Source organism: Semicossyphus pulcher, unplaced genomic scaffold, assembly GCF_022749685.1.
Source record: "Semicossyphus pulcher isolate SPU_LCO1_2020_fin unplaced genomic scaffold, fSemPul1.0.p SCAF_26, whole genome shotgun sequence".
NCBI classification, from domain to species: domain Eukaryota; kingdom Metazoa; phylum Chordata; class Actinopteri; order Labriformes; family Labridae; genus Semicossyphus; species Semicossyphus pulcher.
In genome coordinates, this window is record NW_027211700.1 from 2,526,230 (window position 1) to 2,548,038 (window position 21,809).

Below are 21,809 nucleotides of genomic sequence, written 5' to 3' on the forward strand. Positions count from 1 at the left end.
TTTGCATTAAAAGGTCTGTTTAAAAAGCTAAGCTAAAACGCTGGTGGACAAAACAGCTCAGACTACAAAAGATGAAAGCCAGAATGCTTCCTACACAAAACATACGTGATGTCAGAGTTTTTATTATCAAAGTTCTATTTTTAGCTCGTCAATGTCTCGTCTTTGACATGACATTTTTAATCTTAATTAACGAAACTAACACTGCTTTAATTATATCGTGCTTTTAAAGACAAAATGCTGTGCTTGCATTAAACAGTAACAGTTTTTAATAAATAAATAAAGACACTCGAATCAAGTATTTAGATTCAGATTCAGACGACTTTATTTATCCCAAAGGACAATTCGGTTTTACAAGTGATTTAAAATGTGGCACCGATTCAGCACGCCAGACATCCTCAGGCAGACGTTACAGTCTCTCGTCCAAATATGGTCACTTCTGGTTTCAAATAATCAAGATGGCAGCAGCCGAACTCCAAACCAAAGGCTTCAGAAGTGTGGTCCACTAACCCAGGGGTAATGTCAAGGTGGTTCTATCCACTTCTTTTATCTGTGGTTGAAACAACTCTGCACCTGCAGGCAATTAAGAACTGCCCATTAACGTAACCTGAAAATCTTTGGACCATGAAAATAAGTTGACGCTAGTTTCCTGTCCCTCCATTTACATCACTGTGTCACCTTTTCACCCTCTGCTGTTTGACACTCTTCCTTCTACTCTGAGGTGATGTCACTTTGAAGTAAAGCTGATACAGAGAAAAACAAGTAGCAAATACTGCCGTTTCAGGGCGTCGATTTTCATATAACCTCCTGAACACAAACCAGTTCTTCAATTCAGAGTGTTTACTGAATCTAACTGGAATACTCATGAAATGCAAACCTCACAGTAAAAGTTTAGGATACGTTAATATTAACTATGAATGTTTGATGAGGGCTATTGTCTGTCTTTGGCTGATCTCAGACAGTTAGTTTATAGGTTTGTTCCTCTACTCACACAATGTATCTGTGTGTCTCTGCTCGTCCAGTGACTCAGGATCGACGGACATGTCCCTCACTGTCCCAGACACCATCACCACCTGGGAGACGGAGGCTTTCTGTTTGTCCCCTCAGGGTTTCGGCTTGGCTCCTCGGAAGACCCTCACCGTCTTCCAGCCCTTCTTCCTCGAGCTCACCCTGCCTTACTCCATCATCCGGGGGGAGCAGTTTGAACTGAAGGCAACCGTCTTCAACTACCTGACCAGCTGCATCATGGTGATCAATGCTATTACACAAAATCTATTTGATTGATATCCCAAAGAATATGTGTTGATGTTTGCCTTAGATGTCGTGAAATCCTTGATATAATGCTCTCTTTGCAGGACTACATTTTGTTTAAATTGTCAACGAAATAGTTTTCTTTGTCTGCCCACTAAAGGCCATAATTGGATTCCTCAGTTTAGTTCAATCGACTCACCTTTTGTCAGCTAGATCTTATTTTAGCTGCGTCATTGTACACAGAGCAACGGCTTTAAAGTCTACAAACTGAGTCTGAAAATCAACTCTCAGTGTTCATTGTTCGTTTGTGAATAAAACTATTCAAAAAAAATAAATGAAGCAGTTGCACATTAAGAGGGGCTGCCAGCTGAGCTGCCACTAGCTTACTTGGTGGTGTGTAGCCTGATTTTTAGGTGAGGATTCTGTTGGTGTTAATCAGTGACAAAGTTGTTACCTGGAGCTGAATTATCTGAAGATTTCTCCTCTCAAAAACAAATGGAGCAAACTTATGAAACCTATAAAATACCTGAAAAGAGCAGTTTCATGTTAAAATTGTCTGTTTCTTTGATGCTCTTCTGGGGGCTGGGAGCTGGTAGCCAGATGCTAATTTTAGCTCTCTGGACTAAAATCATTTTCACGTGGTGAAACGATTTATATTTTAAAACGATGGTGACTTAAAACACAGAGGGCCTTCTTTAGACGGTGGAATATAGCAATGACACTTGCACTGCGTGCTTTGGCACTTTGCGCCGGGTGGCCGATAGGGCCCAGAGACTCTGAATAAAGCTCAGTCATTACACTGGCTTTGCTCTGTCATATTGCTGCCCCAGTGCTTGCTGTTTGATAGCATGTGGGCGTTTCACAGACATGACGTGTAAACAACTAAGCTGGATAACCAGTTTAAAAGTGAGTTTTTATGTTCTTTACCAGGTCAGAGTGTCTGCAGCTCCCTCCTCAGATTACACCCTCACCCCCCTCTCTGATGAAGAGTACACATCCTGTCTGTGTGCTAATGAACGCAAAACCTTCAGATGGACCATGTCTCCCTCCGTCTTAGGTAAGAGGCAAACATGTATTGTTGTCTCCAGAGTTTATGTCAAATATATCAGGGATTTATACATTAATAATTGTTTATGATTGTGTTCTAAGATATTTTAGATTGCTGCAGCAGACAGCTGTAAAACTAGCTGTCATGGCTGCAATCTAATCCCTGCAGGCAAATGTGCCCAATCAAAATGCGTCCACTAAAAGTTCTTGTTTTTCCACTGACAGACTCAGATTGTTATTCTAAAGCCCTTTTCCCACTGGTGAAAAAACCCGTTAACACCCGGCTTTTTTGCTTAGTGGGAAAGGTTACAATCAACATTCAGACCCCGGTCAAATGGCTCCGGAGTAGATCCGAATAATCACCTCGGCGCCGAGTTTGAGAAATAGACTGAATGAGTAATAGATAGAATAAAGACCGAACCACCTCAACATCTTCACTGTTTACTTACCCTGTCTCTGGCACGTTTGTGACGGCAGACGGTGATGCAGCAGAAAGGAGACTGAAGGGAATATACTCCACTGGCAATGGGAAAAGGAACAATCAGCATTTATTAGCGGGTCTTCCTGAGTCTGAAAAGCCTGCGTCAACACGCTAATTTTGGTGGGAAAGGGGTATCTTTGTCTGACAACATTACAGAAAGATCCTTGCAGAGACAGACTTCATTGTGAAAGAGGAAGATCCTTTTTTTAACCAGAAAACACTGTTTCATTCATCCATTCGAAGCCACCAGACTCCATTGACAAAAATAGTCATTTTAACATACAGAACATCCGAGTTGCTGGACAACTGAAGCCACGATTGGTTAGTTTGTCTGTGTATTAATTGAATTCAAAGTAAATTTTTATATCAACAAAGGCACATAATCATAAAAAGAAACCAACCGATAGAGGCAGCAGAAGAGCAGCAACTACTGCGTTCTGGGAGGTAAAATTACTGTATTTGTCAATGGAGACTTGTGGCTTTGAAGAGAGCGATGTACTGTGTTTCTGGTTTAAAAAGAATCCTTCTCTTCTCTTTACAAACAGGTGTATGTGTGAAAATACCGGTCTTTCCCTTTAATCCAAAACTTTCCTTTACATTGTATTTATTTAACTTAGGTGTTGTGAATGTGACGGTGTCTGCTGAGGCTGTGGAGTCCCACCTGTTGTGTGACAATGAGATTGTGAGCACTCCACAGAGAGGTCGCATGGATGTGGTCACACAGCCTCTCATAGTTAAGGTGGGTACCTGAAACGAAGCCTTAAGTGTGATGATACATAAACTTTCAATGTTGAGGTGCACAGTTCAGTGATTCTCCACCTCCTTTACCCTCAGGCTGAGGGAACAGAGACAGCAAAAACCTTCAACTGGCTGCTCTGTCCAAAAGGTGAGTGCGGTTCGGACCAGGTGTTTTATGCCCTGAGGCTCCTGCTCGTGTGGCAGGCTGCTGCTTTTTATTTGCCCTGTCTGTACCTTCTGTGCTGTATGTCTCTTCTACAGGTTCATTTTTAAAGTATTATCTTGTTACATCATCATATTCATTTCCCTTTTAGCGTCCCATTATAGGGTTCAATTTTTATCACATTTTTAACTTCTGGACTTGGGCTGCAATTACAGATTATTTTCTTCATTAACAGATTTATGTTTCAGTCCATAATATGTTGAAAAATTGGGGGGAAAAGCTCAAAACACTTAAAAAAATAAAAACATTTAAATTGCATCTTTTGTCCAACCAAACAGCTCAAAATCCAAACTGATTGATGCTTTTATGATGTATTTATGACTTTTTATTTCATGTATATTATGTGCCGTCCTGTATATTCGTTGATGTTGATTTTGTCCTGTATGTTTCATGCTCTTGGTGCAAAACAAATTCCCCTAAGGGCAATAAAGGTTTCATTCAAATTTTCTTTATAGACAGTCATAAATAACAAAGAAAAGCAACAAATCTTCACATTTAAGAAGCTGCAACCAGCAAATGTTTGACTTTTCTGCTAAACAATTGACTGAAATGGTTAATCGATCATCATAATAATGATAGTAATAATGGATTAATCAATTAATCAATGCTGCTCTGATCTGGACTGAGAGAAAGCCTAAAATGTTACAATGTTACAATTTCATTTAGCAGACGCTTTTTTCCAAAGCAACATACATCTGAGAGTTGATGACCTATGCATTCATACCCGATGGCTGTGCCACCGGGAGCAATTTGGGGTTCAGTGTCTTGCCCAAGGACACTTCGACATGTGACTGTAGCAGTCAGGGATCAAATCCTTCCAATTGAGAGACAACGACTCTACCACTGAACCACAGCCGCCCACTATCGTGAAAATACGCATCCCCAGCACAGCTGAGGACTCTTTTTTGTTTTCCTTCAACACAACAATCAGGGTCCAGAAATTAATTATTTTGAACTAAAGTGTTTTCTTTTTCGTGGTGATGATGCAGAGTAACTAACACTCTAATTAACACTCTTTGAAAGGCAAAACATAGTTAATAAACTTATAATTCTTAATGAATTCTGTAATATCATCGTTTACTCTGCACGTGCACTCTAACGTGTTGTTTGTCTACCTGTGTACCCAGGAGAGGCTCTGACAGAGGAGGTAGAGCTGCAGCTACCTGCCAATGTGATCAATGGATCCGCCCGAGCTTCAGTGTCGGTGCTGGGTAAACCTGATTTTAATTCTCTACTGTAAAGTTAACTCGACCATTCTGGAGGAATAACAGTTTTGTTTCCTCTTGAAGCTCAAAATCAAGATGTATATTCTCATTAAGTGTGTGAGGATTGTACAGATAGCCGAGCATATCGTAACCAGTTAACTACAAATTGCATATATTTATATTGATATGATTTTTAACTTGTGAGAAACACGAAATTAATTAATATTAATAACAATTTGTCGAATTTTAGTTTTAACCATAGACTGTATAAAAAAATGGCCGACATGACAGCTCCCTAAAAGTGAAGCCAAAGCCTCTCTATCGCCCCCTTCTGACTGGCTCCAGTATAGCTCATAAAGCCCGCCTCCTCCATGTTAACAGATGGGACATGAGTCAAACTATTAAATCAAAATACACATTTTTCTCAAACATGGTTTCTGTCATTATAGTTAGTTCTTATCATGCTGATTTACATCAAAGTGTTCATTTTTTGGACAAGTTTACTTTTAATTAGTTATTTGATGCTATAAAAAGGGGGTGTGGCCTCATGATTGACAGCTCTGCACGAATCCGGCTCCTGCAGCGTTCTGTTCCCGAGTAGCAGAGTAGAGGAGGAACGGCGAGAGGAGACATAACTAACACTAACACTACAGAACTTTCCATAAGCGTGAAGATCTGCTTCAGACCGACACAAGAAGCTGTTCTGATGTTAAATACGGCGACATGCAGGATCGTTGCCGTTTTGACGGTAAGTTAAATGTGTGTTTTAGTAGGCGGAAGGGGCAAGACATCGTTACCATAACTCCACCCGCCGATCTCTACTGTGCAGTCCATGGCTCCAAAAGACGTTCAGTCAGTTCACGACAGTCATTGGCTTTAACAAAAAGTGAGAGGACCCAACTTAAATATAAGTTCAATTAAACACAAAAATGAAAAACCAAAAGGCAGAACAAAATTAAACTTTAAAAAATGAGACTACAAGAGGTCAAAAACTCGACAGGTTACCTGAACAAGTCAAACAGTCTAGTCCATCACGCAAATTTAAAGTCAAATTTAAGGTTAAACTAAGAAAAGAGAGAGCACTCTTACAGTTTATTTGTAGTTTGCAGATCGGGTTAGCTACAGTATAATGAGTCAGTGTCTCTGTGCAGGCGACATCCTCGGCCGAGCCCTGAAGAACCTGGACGGGCTGCTGAAGATGCCGTACGGAAGTGGGGAGCAGAACATGGCTCTCCTGGCCCCCAACATCTACATCCTGCAGTACCTGAAGAACACGCAGCAGCTGACCACGGACATCCAGGAAAAGGCGGCAAACTTCCTGTCCAGTGGTGAGAATCCTTTAGTTTCATATCTCGACTAAAAAACTTAAAAAAACACAAAAATATTATCCCAAAAGTAGGATTAGTACCATGGGAAAAAGTTCAATTTAAAAATGTAAATGTTGCTTTGCGTTTTATTATTATTATTAGTATTATTATTATCATTATTATTATTATTATTATTATTATTATTATTATTATCATTATCATTATTATTATTGTTATTATTATACAGGATACCAGAGGCAGCTGAACTACAAGCATTACAATGGTGCCTACTGCACATTTGGAACAGGAGACAGCAACACCTGGTGAGAACATTACTGACTCGCACTGATCTGTAGATCTGACGCACATATACAACAAAACATTAAATAAACTAAAAGGGCCAGTTCGCTGATTTTCAAACTCAGTCCTCTCATGCTATTATGGGGAGCTGATGCCATTATGGTAGAAAAAAAAGGCTATTTTGCTCTGTACCATTGGAGGACGCTATCCGCTTCTCCAATGGGCCCTGGAAAACCTCCAGACTACGTAAAACGCATCATCTGGCGGAGGCCAGGGAGCTTGCTAAACTACACTTCCTCAATCTAGCCTCTGATGTCATGTCTCGTTCAAAATCGTCAGGTTTGAAATGTAGACTGCAGACCTGAAGATTTTTTAGACTAGCCAGCGGTAAATTCTCGTCGTATTTCAGATTCTGTCCCGCTCTGAGCCGTTGCCTGCAGCGAAAACGGTAGTTTTTCACTCCAGTGTCTCTCGCTGGGCCGTTCCTTTCAGAGGGAGGGGCGCAATGCACGCAATATTATTGCTTCAATCGATTACAGAGAACATTAGCTCGGACTGACAGTGTTTTTTTCTAGGCACAAATTGCACCTTTAAGTATTGAACACTGTCGGTGTAATGAACTAGTATCTGGTGTAAATTATGCTGTATCCACTGCCTGCTCTGCTGGTTTCTGTAGTTGTAGTTGTAGTCCGTTTGTAGTCCGAGTAGTATTAACTAATCATGTCTCAGCAGTTTTCAGGAAAACAGTCGGTGTGCTGAGCAAAAGCAGGCAGAACGTAATGCGCCATAATGACATCCTGACTCCTCTCAGCGTCATCTGAAGATGAGTTAGCTTATTATTATTCTCAACAGACATCTGCAGCAAGTTCTGCTAACAATCTGCTCTAGATCAAAAATTCAACTTGAGATCAATTCCCCTGACGCTGCATCACAAAAGCCGCTCAGTGTTTAGATTTCCCTGACTTCCTTGAATGCATCAGAAATGATGGCTCTGACCTCCGTTCAACAAACTTCTCATTTTAAGGAGTGTGAGGACAGACCTGTCAAAGCTTCATGTTGACTTGTTACTAATCTGCTTCATTACGCTTCTCAAGCTGCTAACTCGACTGTAAAAAATGCAGTGCACGGAGAAGGATGTCTTGGCTGGACGTTCTTATCGGTAAGCGCTACACCAGAATAACCAAAAAGTTTGCCGTCTCTCCCAAAGGCTATATCAATGTCAGACGTAGCCGGCTGGTTTTGAATGGGTGCAAAGCTAAACCTTGCCTCATATTTGGGAGACTGTTAAACTTAAAATATTCTTACTTTAAAGAAAACACGAAAGGCTGGGGTAGAAAAGACCTACCCAGCACCAACTAACACCTAAAGAAAACTAGAAATGCTGAGCAATTCACAGAGAAACGGAAAGCACTCAAGAGAACCTCTCACTACCTTTTACGGTGAGATAAAGAGTCAGCACAGAGCGCTGGAACCCAAGGATATTTGTAGACTTCCCACACCTGGTGTTAAACAGGGTCAATTAGACACACACACACACACACACACCTGACCCCGCACTGAGCTGATTACCTCACCAAACTCAGTGAGTGGCAAGTGTGAGTGCCCCTCACAGATACCCCCAGGGTATCTTTTCTATGTGTATCCATTGAGGATGAAATTCTTCTTGATTTTTAGAAGGCAGCACACAATGATGCAAAATAAAATAATTCCCACAAATGCAGTCAGTAAAATATAAAGATCCTGTTTTGAAAATTTAAGGAGTGAAAAGTACCAGTATTTTTGTTAAAAAGTACGGATTAAACGTAAAATGCTGTGACAAAAATAATTGCTCAAGTAAAGTAGCAAAACGCTCTATTAAAACACACAAGACCTTACCCTACTGATTTGATAGGAACCTGGTACGAAAAATGGGTAGAGTCGAGCGGTGCCAGGCAGTGGAAACATGGCATTATTGTATCGTTGAAGTGTCTGCCCGTTTTTTACTGAACTACAGGTTGACGGCCTTTGTGCTGAGATCCTTTGTTAAAGCGCGCTCGTTTGTCTTCATCGACTCGGCGAAGATCGAAGAGTCTAAGTTTTGGCTGGAGAGTAAACAGCAGGAAAATGGCTGCTTTGAGCAGCTGGGGGAACTCTTTAACAACAGAATGAAGGTAATTTTAAGTCTTGTGGAGTTTGTTTTGTATGTGGTTTCACATGATGAAGAACATAATGTAGATACTTGGTAATAATAGCTGTAAAGTTAATAACAGTTATTAAGCTTAAAACCCTCTTGGACTTTGGAGGTTGTGCTTTTAATGCCTCCTGATGCTTCCTCTCTACAGGGAGGTGTTTCTGATGAAGTGACTCTCAGCGCTTACATCACTGCTGCCTTCCTGGAGATGAACATGTCAGCGACTGTAAGTAAAGTTTATCAACTCTGGTGTTCAGATTAACAAAAGCAATCATCTTGCACATTTGTAAAAACCAAACATCTAAATCAGTTCCAACAAACCCAGTTGGGTTCATGTTCACAGGTGGTTAACGAGTAAGGGATCCGTTCCAATTGGATAACGAGAGTTCGGAACTCAAAACACCAATCAGCCATAACATTCTGACCACTGACAGGTGAAGTGAAACACAGTGATAATCTCGTTACACTGGCCCCTGTCAGTGGGTGGGATATGTTAAGCAACAAGTGAACATTTTGTCCTTGAAGTTGATGTGTTGGAAGGAAAGATGGGCGAGTGTAAGGATGTGAGCGACTCTGACAAGGGCCAAATTGTGATGCTAGATGACTGGGTCAGTCAAACCTGCAGCTCCAAACCTGCAGCTCGTGTGGGGTGTTCCCGGTCTGCAGTGGTCGGTACCTACCAAAAGTGATCCAAGGAAGGAAACCAGTGAACCAGCAACAGGGTCATGGGTGGCCAAGGCTTATTGATTCACGTGGGGAACAAAGGCTGGTCCGATCAAACAGAAGAGCTACTGTAGCTCAAACTGCTGAAAAAGTTAATGCTGGTTCAGAGAAGGTGTCAGAACACACAAAGCATCACAATTTGTTGCGTATAGGGCTGACCGGTAAGGGCGCCCATGCTGACCCCTGTCCACTGCTGAAAGCGCCTACAATGGGCATGTGAGCATCAGAACTGGACCACGGAGCGATGGAAGAAGGTGGCCTGGTCTGATGAATCATGATTTCTTTTGCATCGTTTGGATGGCCGGGTGCGTGTGCGTCTCTTACCTGGGGAAGACATGGCATCAGGATGCACTATGGGAAGAAAGCGAGCCGGCTGAGGCAGTATGATGCTTTGGGCAATGTTCTGCTGGGAAACCTTGGGTTTCCTTCATGTGGATGTTACTTTGACACGTACCACCTACCTAAACATTGTTGCAGACCTCTTTCATGGAAACAGTATTCCTTAAAGGCAGTGGCCTCTTTCAGGATAATGCGCCCTGCCACACTGCAAACATGTTCAGGAATGGTTTGAGGAACAACAAGTTCAAAGTGACCAATCCAATGGAGCGTCTGTGGGATGTGCTGGACAAACAAGTCCGATCCATGGAGGCCCCACCTCGCATCTTACAGGACTTAAAGGATCTGCTGCTCACGTCTTGGTGCCAGATACCTCAGCACACCTTCAGAGGTCTACTGGAGTCCATGCCTCGACAGGTCATGCTGTTTTGGTGGCAAAAAGGGGAACTACTAATATTAGGCAGGTGGTCATAATGTGATGGCTGATCAGGGTATATTTTATCAGTATATTTAGTTTTTCATACACTTTCGTTACATATGCCTTATTATTTTTAAAAGGTCCTTCAATAAAATTATATAACAAGTAGGAAAGCACTGCTGTTACTCTATTTGGATCATAGACTGTATTTAAGAAGTAAACCCCTTAAGTCGTGTTAATGACGTTAATTTTAACCAGTGAAAAACAGTCTTTAACCAAAATGTATCCGGCTGAAAAACAGTGGACTCCTGGAGCTTGTTTTAAACTTGAGCTTTAAATCTATACAAGTGGTTACCAATGAATTGTAGTTGCTGTTAGGGTTTACATGCGGCTTTGTTTAGCTTTTACCAGCTTCTTCATGTGCTTCAAACAACTTAAACGAAGCGGATCAAGGTGGAGTTGGAGCTAATAAATGTTGAAAAATAGTTGCTTTTATTGAAATGAATGGGACCCAGAAAATTGAGACTTGGAACCACCATTCAACTTTTAGCTAGATGTGGAGGCTAGCAGGCTGCAGCAGCTAGCTACCAACCAGCATCAAAGAACGTGTCCTCTGTAGTTGCAGTGCATTGCTATCCAAGCAAACCAATCATACGTGTTGCTGTCCATGCCGCAGCAATGTGCAGTTTAAATTCAGGGATGTGCATGAGGCTATTGTGCCGGCTGAAGACATAGAAATCTTTTAGTACAATCAAAAGCTCAAGACATTTTTAGGTTGTCCTGATAGCAGCTTGTCAATCACAAGTAGCCATGCCCTAAAGTATACCCTGCTCTATCGTCTCTTTTTCTGCAAATGGGACCATAATTGACGAAATGAACATTATGCTCTATTAAAAAAGACTAAAAACTAGAGATTGAGACCATAAATTCATTACAAAAATGTTCACTGAGGTAATAAGTCAAGAGACAAGTAGGTCTTATTATTTACTTTTTTAAGTCACCCCCTATTGGACATGAGAAAGAATGCAGGCTTTTAGGCACTTCTGTATTAACTCCACCTTTCAGATCACTTCTGATGAACAGTCTGTGGATCTACGGAAAGTATTTGTGAGAAATGAGGAAACCCCTTATTATCCCGTTTTTTCTTTTACAGCATCCTGCAGTGCAAAGAAGCTTGTCTTGTCTTAAAGAGTCCCTCAGTGGCCTCAACAACACGTACACCACAGCGCTGATGGCGTACGTCTTCAGCCTGGCAGGAGACCTGGACACCCGTGCTCTCCTTCTGAAACGCCTCGACACAGTCGCCTTACAGCAAGGTACGCCATCAACCTTAAAACAGCATTACTGCCACATTACTGTTGAGGTTGATCACCTTGTGTCTTGTCCGTGTGTTGATGGCTGTTTGCAGGAGGCTTCCTTCACTGGTCTCAGGAAGGGACAGAAACATCCTCCTCTCTGTCTGTGGAGATCAGCTCTTATGTTTTGATGGCCAAACTCAGTGCTTCTCCTACTGCTGAAGACCTGCTGTACTCCACCCGCATCGTCAAATGGCTGACAGGGCAGCAGAACCAGTATGGAGGCTTCTCCTCTACACAGGTACGTCCCAAACAGCTCGGGCAAGGCTGCTGCTGTCGTTAAAGTAAGAGTAATGTAAAGAAGAGCTCCGTAAAACTGTAGGAAGAACCTTTCCAAAACAACATGGAAACAATATGTTGCTTTAAACACAAGCTACATGCATACCTGTTTTTCACCTTTCTGTGCCTTGTTTTGTAGGACACAGTGGTGGCTCTACAGGCTCTGGCTCTGTACGCCACTGAAGTGTTCAGTCCAGAAGGCTCCAGCACAGTGACGGTCCAGTCTCCGAGCAGCCAGCTGGCGTTTGACCTTAACCCGAACAACAAACTGCTCTACCAGGAGCAGGCGCTGAAGGACATGAGAGGGAAATACAGCGTGGAGGTGAAGGGAACTGCATGTGCTTCAGTGCAGGTCAGTGAACTGTGTGGCTCTTATACTCTTTCTTCTGCACATGAACAATAACACGATAGAGATCTTAGATATCATATTTTTGTGAAAGGAGAATACTGGTATTTTTAAACAATTTCTACATATTTTGGGGTCTAAATTGCTAAAGGGAAATAAGTTTTGGAATTTTTTTCCAGTTGATTGCTTCAGTTGACAGCCGCAAAAACAGGCTGGAATGGCTGCCCAATCAAAGTTCTTCCTCTTTAATAGCTTTTTTTTCCTACTTGTCTGACAACATTACAGAAAGGAACAGAGATAGACCTTTTTGTTAAGGAATAAAATGCTTTTTCTAACCTAGAAAAGGACCAACATTGCTGTCTTTAAACTGACAATCTCAAAGATTTCAGTGTTGTTCTCTTGGGCGCCATCTAATGGTGATATATGGCAATTGCAGGACTACACTTCCCAATTTAACCAGACGTCTAAGGCTGACTCTCTTTGTAACGGTTGTAACTCTTGATTTTCCTGGCTGACGGTCGCTTTCCTTTTCAGACTGTTTGCTTCATCTGAGCGTCGAGTTTGTTTCTTCTTCTTTGGATTTTCACTTCTTGTTGAAGTTGTATCTGTAGTCATCCATCTTTTCTTTGTTTGTTCAGCCATAGTAGATTACTGTTTACTCGCAACACTTGCAGAGAGCGGAAAAGCAGCCGCTTAGCTCCGCCTACCCTCTCTGGCAGACCAACCACTGCTGGCTGATGGAAAACGCGTCACTAACTGGGCGCCACTTGTGATTTTTTCGGCGAATGTCTTCATAGACACCCAGTCTGTAATAATACTATATACTGCAAATGCAAATGCTTTCATCAGTGGGCTCAGTCACCATTGTGTTACCTCATTCGGCAATAGAGACTTAACAGACATTTATTTAAATGAAAATCTTTGAGATTATTACTTTAAAGCTACCAGACTCCACTGACAAAACAGTAATTTTACCATGCACAACAGGGCCGTTGCCGGTCTACTGCTGCTTCTATCAGTTCGGTTGCTTGTGTTGTTGTGTGACTTTAGTATTTTAAATGGTTCATGCAAATCTAACACAATATTTATGTAAGGCAATATGAAACAAAAAAAACTAACCAATCGTTGCAGCAGTAGATCAACAACTCCTGTGTTCTGCGATATCAAATTGCTGTTTTTGTTAATGGGGTCTGGTGTCTTTGAAGAAAGCGATGTAATGTCTGTTTCTTGTTTAAAAAAAGCATCTTCCTCTGTAACAAAAAGGTCTATCTCTGTGGGGATCCTTTCTGTGATGTTGTCAGACACTTAGAAGAACAATCTGAGCCTGTCAGAGGAAGAAAAAGCACTATTGGAGGATGTTCTTTGCTTGTCTGTAAATTTCCAAAGGATTACATTTGTAGACATTTTAGGCTTCTGACTGAAGCAAACTTCTGGACAATGTCAAAACAGTTTGAACCTAAAAGTCGATCACACATATATCCATGTAAAAAGAGGGCCCAGATTTAAAAATGCTGGCGTCCCCCTTTAAATTAAAACCTTTGTGGTCTACCTTTGGGTAGACGGTAGCTCAGTCTGTCGCAAGAATTGGGGCTGGTAGTCGGAATGGGTCGAGTTCCTTTCCTGGGCTCCGTCGAGGTGTCCCTGAGCAAGCCACCGAATCCCCAACTGCTCGGGGGGCATGTCTATGTACAGTCCCCCCACCACCACCACCACTCTGACATCTCTTTATTACTGCATGTCTGTATTTCGGGCCTTTTGTGTGTGTAACATGTTTGTAAAAACATAGTGAAAAGATTGAATTTCCCCTCGGGGATTAATAAAGTATATCTTCTTCTTTCTGTTGACCTCTTTGTTTCAGATTTCTCTTCAGTACAACATCCCGACTCCTCCTCAAGTCTCCTCTCTTCGTGTGGAGACCGAATCGCTTGCTGACTGCACCAGATCATCACCCAGAATCCATCTGAATGTGAAGTCAATGTAAGTAATCATCAACAACTAGATGCAACAACAAAGGAGACCTGCTGCTCTAGGAAAAGTATCCTTATCATGATTATTGTAAACAGAGAAAACAACATATTTTTATGCTCCCACTTACAGACATATTGGAAACGGGATCGATACAAACATGGTGATCCTGGATATCAAAATACTCTCTGGATTTATCCCAGATCCAGTGGCTTTCGTGATGGTGAGTTATAGCAGTAACCTGAATGTTTTGTCAGTTGTTCATGGTTTAATGTTGGTAATGATAATCCAGCTGAATTTACCACATTCCCACAGCAGCCATTTTCCTCCCATGCTTGAGGGGTGGGGTGGGGGGTGGGGGGTGGGGGGGGGCTCCAATTCGGTCGTAATATTGTACAGCTGTGTTCCAGGTTGCAAATAAAATAATTTAAGAGTATATCACAAATCATTCAAAGCGTGTCGATCGATCAGCAAATAAAAAGACAATAAGCTAAGTCTAGGGATTTGTACGGTGGCCTGGAAGCGTAGAGGTGGTGTGGAGTGTTACCAGTGGCAGGGGAAACTGCCACAGGTACAAAACACAACAGGTCACAAAAGCATAGACTATAAATAATGGACGTAGCCACCATGACGTCACCCAATGGTTTCTCGACTGCGTAAATGAAGCCTCGAGTTTGGGATTTGGCCACTGCCATGTTTGGACAAGAGGGTGGAGCTGGAGTGGAGCGAGGGGTTAGCAAATGCTAAGTTATGAAAGCTAAACAGTCTGTGTCTTTGGCTGATTCATTAACTCATGAATGAGCTAGTTTAATGCCATGTTTCCCACAGAGGAGATTCTGTTTGTGGTGGTGACTGACTGCAGGTGTTTATTTATCAGACTAAAGAAGAAACGCTCGAGGAAATAAAAAAAAAACGATCTTCTCATCACTACGGTCCGCTGCAATTTCTTCGGGGAAAAGCCGACAACTCCTGACTCCTGCATTGGCCGACGATTAAATAGATGTTTGATAAACACCGAGCAGGCTAACAAGCCAGGTATGGTGAGCACATTATACCTCCTACAAATATATCAATCCAGTAGAACTAGAATTTAACTCACCGTAAAGCTGGAGCTCAGACTTCTTGCACGGCCAGAAAGTTCCAGAAATCCCACAGAGAGATTATTTGTCAGATTTTTGCATTAAAAAATCTCCAAAAGGCTCCAACAACACAAACAGGTGAAGTTAAGTTCAGTGACTGTGTGTCTGTGTTGACGTCTAGCAGACAGCCAGAAGTATCCACATGTCAATCAAGTGACCCCGCCCCTATGACTTAAGGCTTAATATAATTAAAACGGGAGATTTCTTAAGAAAGTATCGTAAATATTAAAATTTACAGACAACAAATGTTTTTTGTATCAGGCTGTAAACATGTTTATTTCTGCTGTAAAAATGGGCATTTTCCCCATCTGCCGTAATGTTATTTCTTGGCCTTTGGAGGCTCAAGTGGACACATGGAGAACTGCAGTTTTTTGCATTTTTAAACACCGGAGGTTGCACAACACACAGACTTATTAGAGGTTTTCTCAAGAACTTGTTGTTATTTGTAAAATCTTGTTGTTTTTTGACCTTCTGGGCCACCGTAGCCTTGGTAGTGGAAACAGCAGCATGCCTGTAGAGTATATCAGTAATCTAGGACCCACAGAAAGACTGCTTTAACTGAACTTGTGAAGGTGAATCCATTTGCTGTAATAATCTATACCTCTGTAAAAACTGCTGGGAAATCTGGCCATATTTAAGTTAAAACAACATTCAGTCAGGCCACAGCTCTCATTAGCATTAACTATCAATAAATACAGTTAGCTAAGAAGTGGCTGAAAGCTAATATTTCCATTTGGTAGTGTTGATAGTGCCATTAGCTATCAAAATCGTAGCTTATTTTGCATGTTAGCGTTAGCTGTTATCTAACTGGGTTATCAAATATGTTGTTCGGAAAGCAGTGATTGATATCGGTTTGTTAGATCCCCCACATTTATACACTTACAACCTGGAACAAAGCATTGTGACATCATAACAGCATTTGAGCTTAACTCCCTGAGCATGACGTAAGAGGAAAATGGCCGCAGTGTGAGTATTGAGAATGTCGTCTCCTTGCAGCTCAAAGAATCCAATGTGGTGGATCATGTTGAACACAATGAAGATCATGTTCTGGTGTACTTGCGGAAGGTGAGAGGAATCACAGAGAGGAACAATACGTGATGCTCTCCACTCCAGATCTGATACTAATCCGTTTTTCTTCCCACAGTTAAAGAAGGCTATCCAGGTGTACAATATGTTAAGGCTTATACAAGTACTGCCAGTGCGGAACCTGAAGCCAGCTGTGGTCAAGATTTACGACTACTACCAGCCAAGTAAGTCAGATACTCAGTCCTGCCATCCGTTCACTATGGGAGGGAATAACACAAACTTTTAGTTTTTCATTGTCGGTTGCTAAGTGGTGACGTCACACCTCCGGTCCAAGCCGCTCCAACATCTCCTGTTTACAAAATGCTGTAATTTGTGTGTGTTTTAAATGAAAATGAATTAAAAGAGTGTTTAAATAACTTGTATACACATTTCTGTTAAAATGCATACAATACATAAATAGCTAAAGAAAACCGCTCTGGGATACCCCCAAAACAGATTGTTTCCTATATTCTGGTGCGACTTATATTTAGGTATTTACGGTACTTCTAACTTCCAGCCTAATTACCAGAGGCCTATAGTACGAAGCGAGTTCAACATGCCCAGGATATCTCTTGTTTATCTGGCAACACTAACCCTAACGCCCGGATCCCACACGATCCGTGTCCACCACGGTTCTTCACGTTCACATAAAAGGGGACAAGTGTGCCGTCAGCTGATAAACATATTGTACAAACTCAGAAAAACATTGACATTAGAAAAATATGGCGACGTTAATCCAGACTAAAATTCACCTGCAGCTGCCAAATACAGGAAGGACCACTGGCAGAAAAAGTAAATCTGCAAGTTAAGGCTTATAATGTCACTTTCCCATCATTAACGTGATATATTGACTATAATAACCCCTGTGGGTGACATTAAATCTATTCCTTGCTAAGCTGTATTATTGTGGTCTTTTAAAGATGATTTATCTCAGCTGCAGCTCTGATGGTATCAAACGGAGAGCTATGGAGCGAATAAGAATTAATATAAAAACATAATTGAAAAGCGTTTTTTTATATCTTATAACTACAACACCTGCAAGGATTCAGTGTTTCTTTTTACTATGGTGATCTAACCCAGTAGAAAGGGAACCGCCTTTGCAGTACAGAAAACCCAGAGTTAACCCTGAAGTTACCCCGCTAACCGCAAATCCTGCTCCGTAGTACAAGCCTCTAGTCTGTTTGTTTGAAAGAGACCTGAAAACAATCTGTCTCCAATTAAACAGCCTTGTGAAAGATAGAAACTGAAGAATCCTGTCGTAAAAAAAAAAACCAAGGGAAGCATCTCAGCTCGCATCCCCTGCCCATGTCCACAGAAGAAAGTTTGAAAGACACCTAATGCCGACACACTTTTTGCGGCTTTATAAGGTATTGTAGGCCATCCTACTTGATACTGGGGTACACACTGTACACATAGGAACACAGAAGAGTTGGAATAAGCTTATTGAAACCTTAACTCTAAAGTAGCGTACACTTAGAACCCAGAGAACGTCAACGAATGAATTGACAAATGAATCCACTGTTTGAAACATGAAGGAGCTTTCACTAAAACTGTGTCTTCTCCTCTCAGGTTGCCATGCTGAGATGGAGTACATTGACCCCTGTGCTGCAGGTAACAATATTAACAATGATGACAGATTTTTGACAGATATAATATAAAGGAGGATAATAATAATTTAGTAGACAGAAACAAACATTTGAATCCAGCCTAGCCTCTATGACAGGCGCTACAAAGGTATTATCTGGCTATTCCTCGGATGTCACGCTAAAGATGGGAAGCTCCAATGCTGTTTTAGTGTTGTACTGCTGTGTTTGAGTTGACAAGCTGTATAAGAGAAGGGAAAGAGTACTAACCCATTTTTTTTTTTTAGCAAAGTTAGCATTCAACCACCTTCTAACTGACCTTATTGTTTGATGGTATGTGATATGATAGGAAAGATATACATTTCTAGCTAACAGTAATATTGCTAACATAAGCTGATAACACAGTATTTAGCAAAGTTAGCATTCAACCACGAACATTATTGATCGATGGTGGTACATCAGACAATACATGCATTTCTTGCTTACGGTAGTGTTACCTGGCTAACGTACAGATCTAACCCCCTTTTTTTTTTGGCAAAGTTAGCATTGAACCACCTACTTGCTAACATCATTGTTTGTGAACACATAGGGATGAGTACCGAAACCCGGTACTAAACGGGCCCCGGGGCCGAATTATGAAATACAGGAGTATTGAGAAGCTCCCAACGTTAGCGGTGCCGCTTTCGGTACCGGAGAAATTAAGGTTTATTTATTGCAACAAAAACGTTATCTTGCACATTTAATGTCACCAACCGTTCTAATTTGCAATAAGAATCAGACACTGATGTGTATTCCCAGTCCAAAAGAGAGATCTCTCTCACAGAGCCTGTGTGCAGGGGGCAGTGCAGCTCTCTCTCTCTCACACGCGCTGCAGCGCACATAGACTCAGACGCGGGCGTGAGTGCACACAACAGATCCTGCTCGTTAGAGAACTAAATGATCAAAAGTGTGGTTAAACTTCACCAGAGTCGACACCGACAATGCTCGTTGCCACAAGTGCAACAACCCTTTTGCTTGTGAGGGTGGAAACACAAGCAATCTGTCCATACGTGTGTCTGAAGTGCGTCATATACAGGCAGAGAAATGCACCGTTTGACTCTCGAGCTCGTAGTTCATCTCTCGTTGGCCCATATATGTCAGGTATTGTTGGAAAAAATGTTGAAGCTTTATAATCAAATGTTTTAGAGTTGAAGTTATATAACCATAAGATTTATAAATTAAATGTTTTAATGCCTTAAAGTTAAAGTTTTATAGTTATCATGCCTTAAAGTTAACTTTCCTATAGTCCAAAGGCCTTAAAGTTAAAGTTGTTATAGTTAAAATGTCTTAAAGTTAACTTTTCTATAGTCTAATGCTTTAAAGTTAAAGGTTTTATAGTTAAAATGTCTTAAAGGTAACTTTTCTATAGTCTAAAGCCTTAAAGTTAAAGTTGTACAGTCAAATGTCTTAAAGTTAAAGTTTTACAGTCAAGTTTTTTATAGTTGAGGTTTAACAGTCAAATGTTTTAAAGTTAAGGTTTTATATTCTAATGTTTTATAATAAGTTTTCATAATCTAAAGTGTTAAAAACTCTAAATATAGAAGCCTAAGCTGAAAAACTCACTGGGCTCAGCATCAAAGGCAAGTGCAGGGTTGGCAGCTGGCCAAGAAAAACAGGTGTCCCCCCCCAGCCCCTCCCTTTTTGTTGTACAGTGCATGAACGCGCCTAATTGGCCGGAGTGAAGAAGAGGCCTGCAGAAAAGTTGGAAATGGGTCAGGCAAAAACTGAGAGGAAACCGGCTGAGGGAAGAGAGCCAGAGCGAGGGGGGGGGGCTCCAACAGGTGTGGGGGGAAGCTGAAGCCCAGCGAGGGAGGGGCGGAGAGTATATAAGACCCGAGCGGCTGACCCGTGGGCAGTCTCATCCGAATGACACTCATTGATTTATTGATGTATCAGTTTATCTGTAATCAATAAAGATTTTTGTTGCATCAGATTTTGCTTTTCTAAGATCATTTTTGACAGTTTTATTTCTCAGTTTGAAGACTTATTCCACCAAGTTTATTAACTATTTTTGAGGTTTTATTATCTATTGGAGATTGAAATTAAGTTGCAGATAAGATAGTTTGTGGAACTTTTTTGCCACAACAGTATGTATGCTAGCAGCCTACCTGCATGCCCCACCCGTGTTGCTCTATACCACCGTATTTTCTTTTGCTGGAAATAATTGTTTATTTAGTTTGTTTTAAATTTCCACAAAATTGGAGTCTATAATAGTGATTTGTTCTTTTTTGCTGTGATAATTATTTTATATTTCAGAAATAAAGCAATCTTAATTCTGTTCTTAATCTTTTTTCTCTTAAAAAATAACAAAAAGAACCGATAAAAATACTAATAAGAACCGGATCGTTAAGCAGTATCGAAAAGAGTAGTAATACCATTCAAAGAGATGATAGGAAAGACATCTATCTAACAGTAAGGTTAGCTAGCTCATGGTAGTGTAAGCCTGAAAGTGGTTGATGCTCACATAAGCTGTTGTTAAAGGATAGCTAATAGGTCATCAATATGTGGCTATACCCTGAAATATTGCCCGAGCTCCTTTCGGATTTTTCATTATTGGTTGTAAACACAGTTGTTGATCAAACAGGATGTGGTGAAATGTGATGATTTACTATTTCATGGGTTTATACATCGTGTTCAAACAGAATATGGGTGTGACGTCAGGAGAAATGGCTGCTATGTTAATATGATGAATTACTAGAGAAATCAACAGACATAACTGATCCGACTTTGAAGTGCCGTTTTAAATTAGCAAGAACATTTTGCAAAGCGAATCATTAGATTCATTTTGAGTATATTAAGTTAAGTTGTTACTAATTAATCACAATTTTTCTTTCCCTGCAGCTTCATAGAGTGAAGGATGGTCACCCACAAAACGTCAAGACTCTTTTCTTTTTAAGAATCAAATTGTCATATATTTTTATAAAAGCTCCACTTCATGTAATCGAGATAGTTTCAAGGAAAATAAGGGGAAGGACTGGACACGTTTTTCATTTCATTCTACTCCCTTTTTGAATTAGTGCTGTTATTACTTTTTCCTTTGTCTGCCTTTATATTTTATGTTAAACATGTTCCAAATAAATAAAGACATGAAATGAATGTGATTTCTGTTTACTTGTGGGATTACCTGAGACAATGAGGCTAGCTCTTTTGTCGTGTCATGTCCACAAATCAACATTTTTACAAACGAATGTAACAGCATGTTTTCGGCTGCAGCCTGTTTTAATGTGTTGAATAGCTTCTGGGATTTTGCACCAACACACAGAGGCCCGTAAGTGATGATTTATATTACATTATATTTGTAAAAGTCTATTTAGTCTTATTATACCTTTAAATCACCTCCTAGTGGAAAGAGGCAGAGTTCTTTAGTAAAAATGGCTCCAACTCTACTCTGGGAATGTTTACATATATACATACTGGATGCTACATGGAAATAATAAAATATATATAATAACTGTGAGAAAAAAAAGGCTTTGTTAGTGAAAATCATAAAAATCTTGATGCATCACATGAAGAGTCGCAAGAGTCCTCCAATTTGCAGATTCATATTTTGCATACAAATTAAATCAGTGTGGAAACTAAGTCCTCGTTTTTTTAATCAAAGGATTAGCATCGTATTGTCAAATGAATACAGCTTTGTAACTTCTGATTTCCACGTGGACTTACATTAAAAACCTACAAGCTACAATGCTAATGTTGCTAGTTGTAGATGTTATTGTTTTCAGAGACTCAACAGGCTCTTTCTGGAACAATCATTGTTCCTGTTAGCTTCGTCTGTGTGCAAATCAGCGACTAACTGCCCCCGCAGTGGGCTTACTGCTTGTTTTGAGCGTGGGATGCCCTTT

General features: G+C 40.8%; 1 protein-coding gene across 1 annotated transcript in view; it reads left to right on the top strand.

The window, feature by feature from the left end:
* The window catches only part of LOC138604534 (alpha-2-macroglobulin-like), a 33,391-nt gene extending 12,575 nt beyond the window's left edge, over positions 1-20,816 (top strand). Inside the window, exons 19-36 of the mRNA XM_069676464.1 lie at positions 1,020-1,245; positions 2,179-2,305; positions 3,394-3,515; positions 3,611-3,662; positions 4,865-4,948; positions 6,094-6,270; positions 6,497-6,572; positions 8,543-8,699; positions 8,871-8,945; positions 11,350-11,512; positions 11,605-11,792; positions 11,970-12,182; positions 14,035-14,153; positions 14,274-14,364; positions 16,277-16,345; positions 16,425-16,530; positions 17,915-17,956; positions 20,809-20,816. Of these exons, the coding sequence (XP_069532565.1) occupies positions 1,020-1,245; positions 2,179-2,305; positions 3,394-3,515; positions 3,611-3,662; positions 4,865-4,948; positions 6,094-6,270; positions 6,497-6,572; positions 8,543-8,699; positions 8,871-8,945; positions 11,350-11,512; positions 11,605-11,792; positions 11,970-12,182; positions 14,035-14,153; positions 14,274-14,364; positions 16,277-16,345; positions 16,425-16,530; positions 17,915-17,956; positions 20,809-20,816 (2,095 nt within the window). The remainder of the gene's footprint in view (positions 1-1,019; positions 1,246-2,178; positions 2,306-3,393; positions 3,516-3,610; positions 3,663-4,864; positions 4,949-6,093; positions 6,271-6,496; positions 6,573-8,542; positions 8,700-8,870; positions 8,946-11,349; positions 11,513-11,604; positions 11,793-11,969; positions 12,183-14,034; positions 14,154-14,273; positions 14,365-16,276; positions 16,346-16,424; positions 16,531-17,914; positions 17,957-20,808) is intronic.
* The last annotated feature ends 993 nt before the right edge of the window (positions 20,817-21,809 follow it).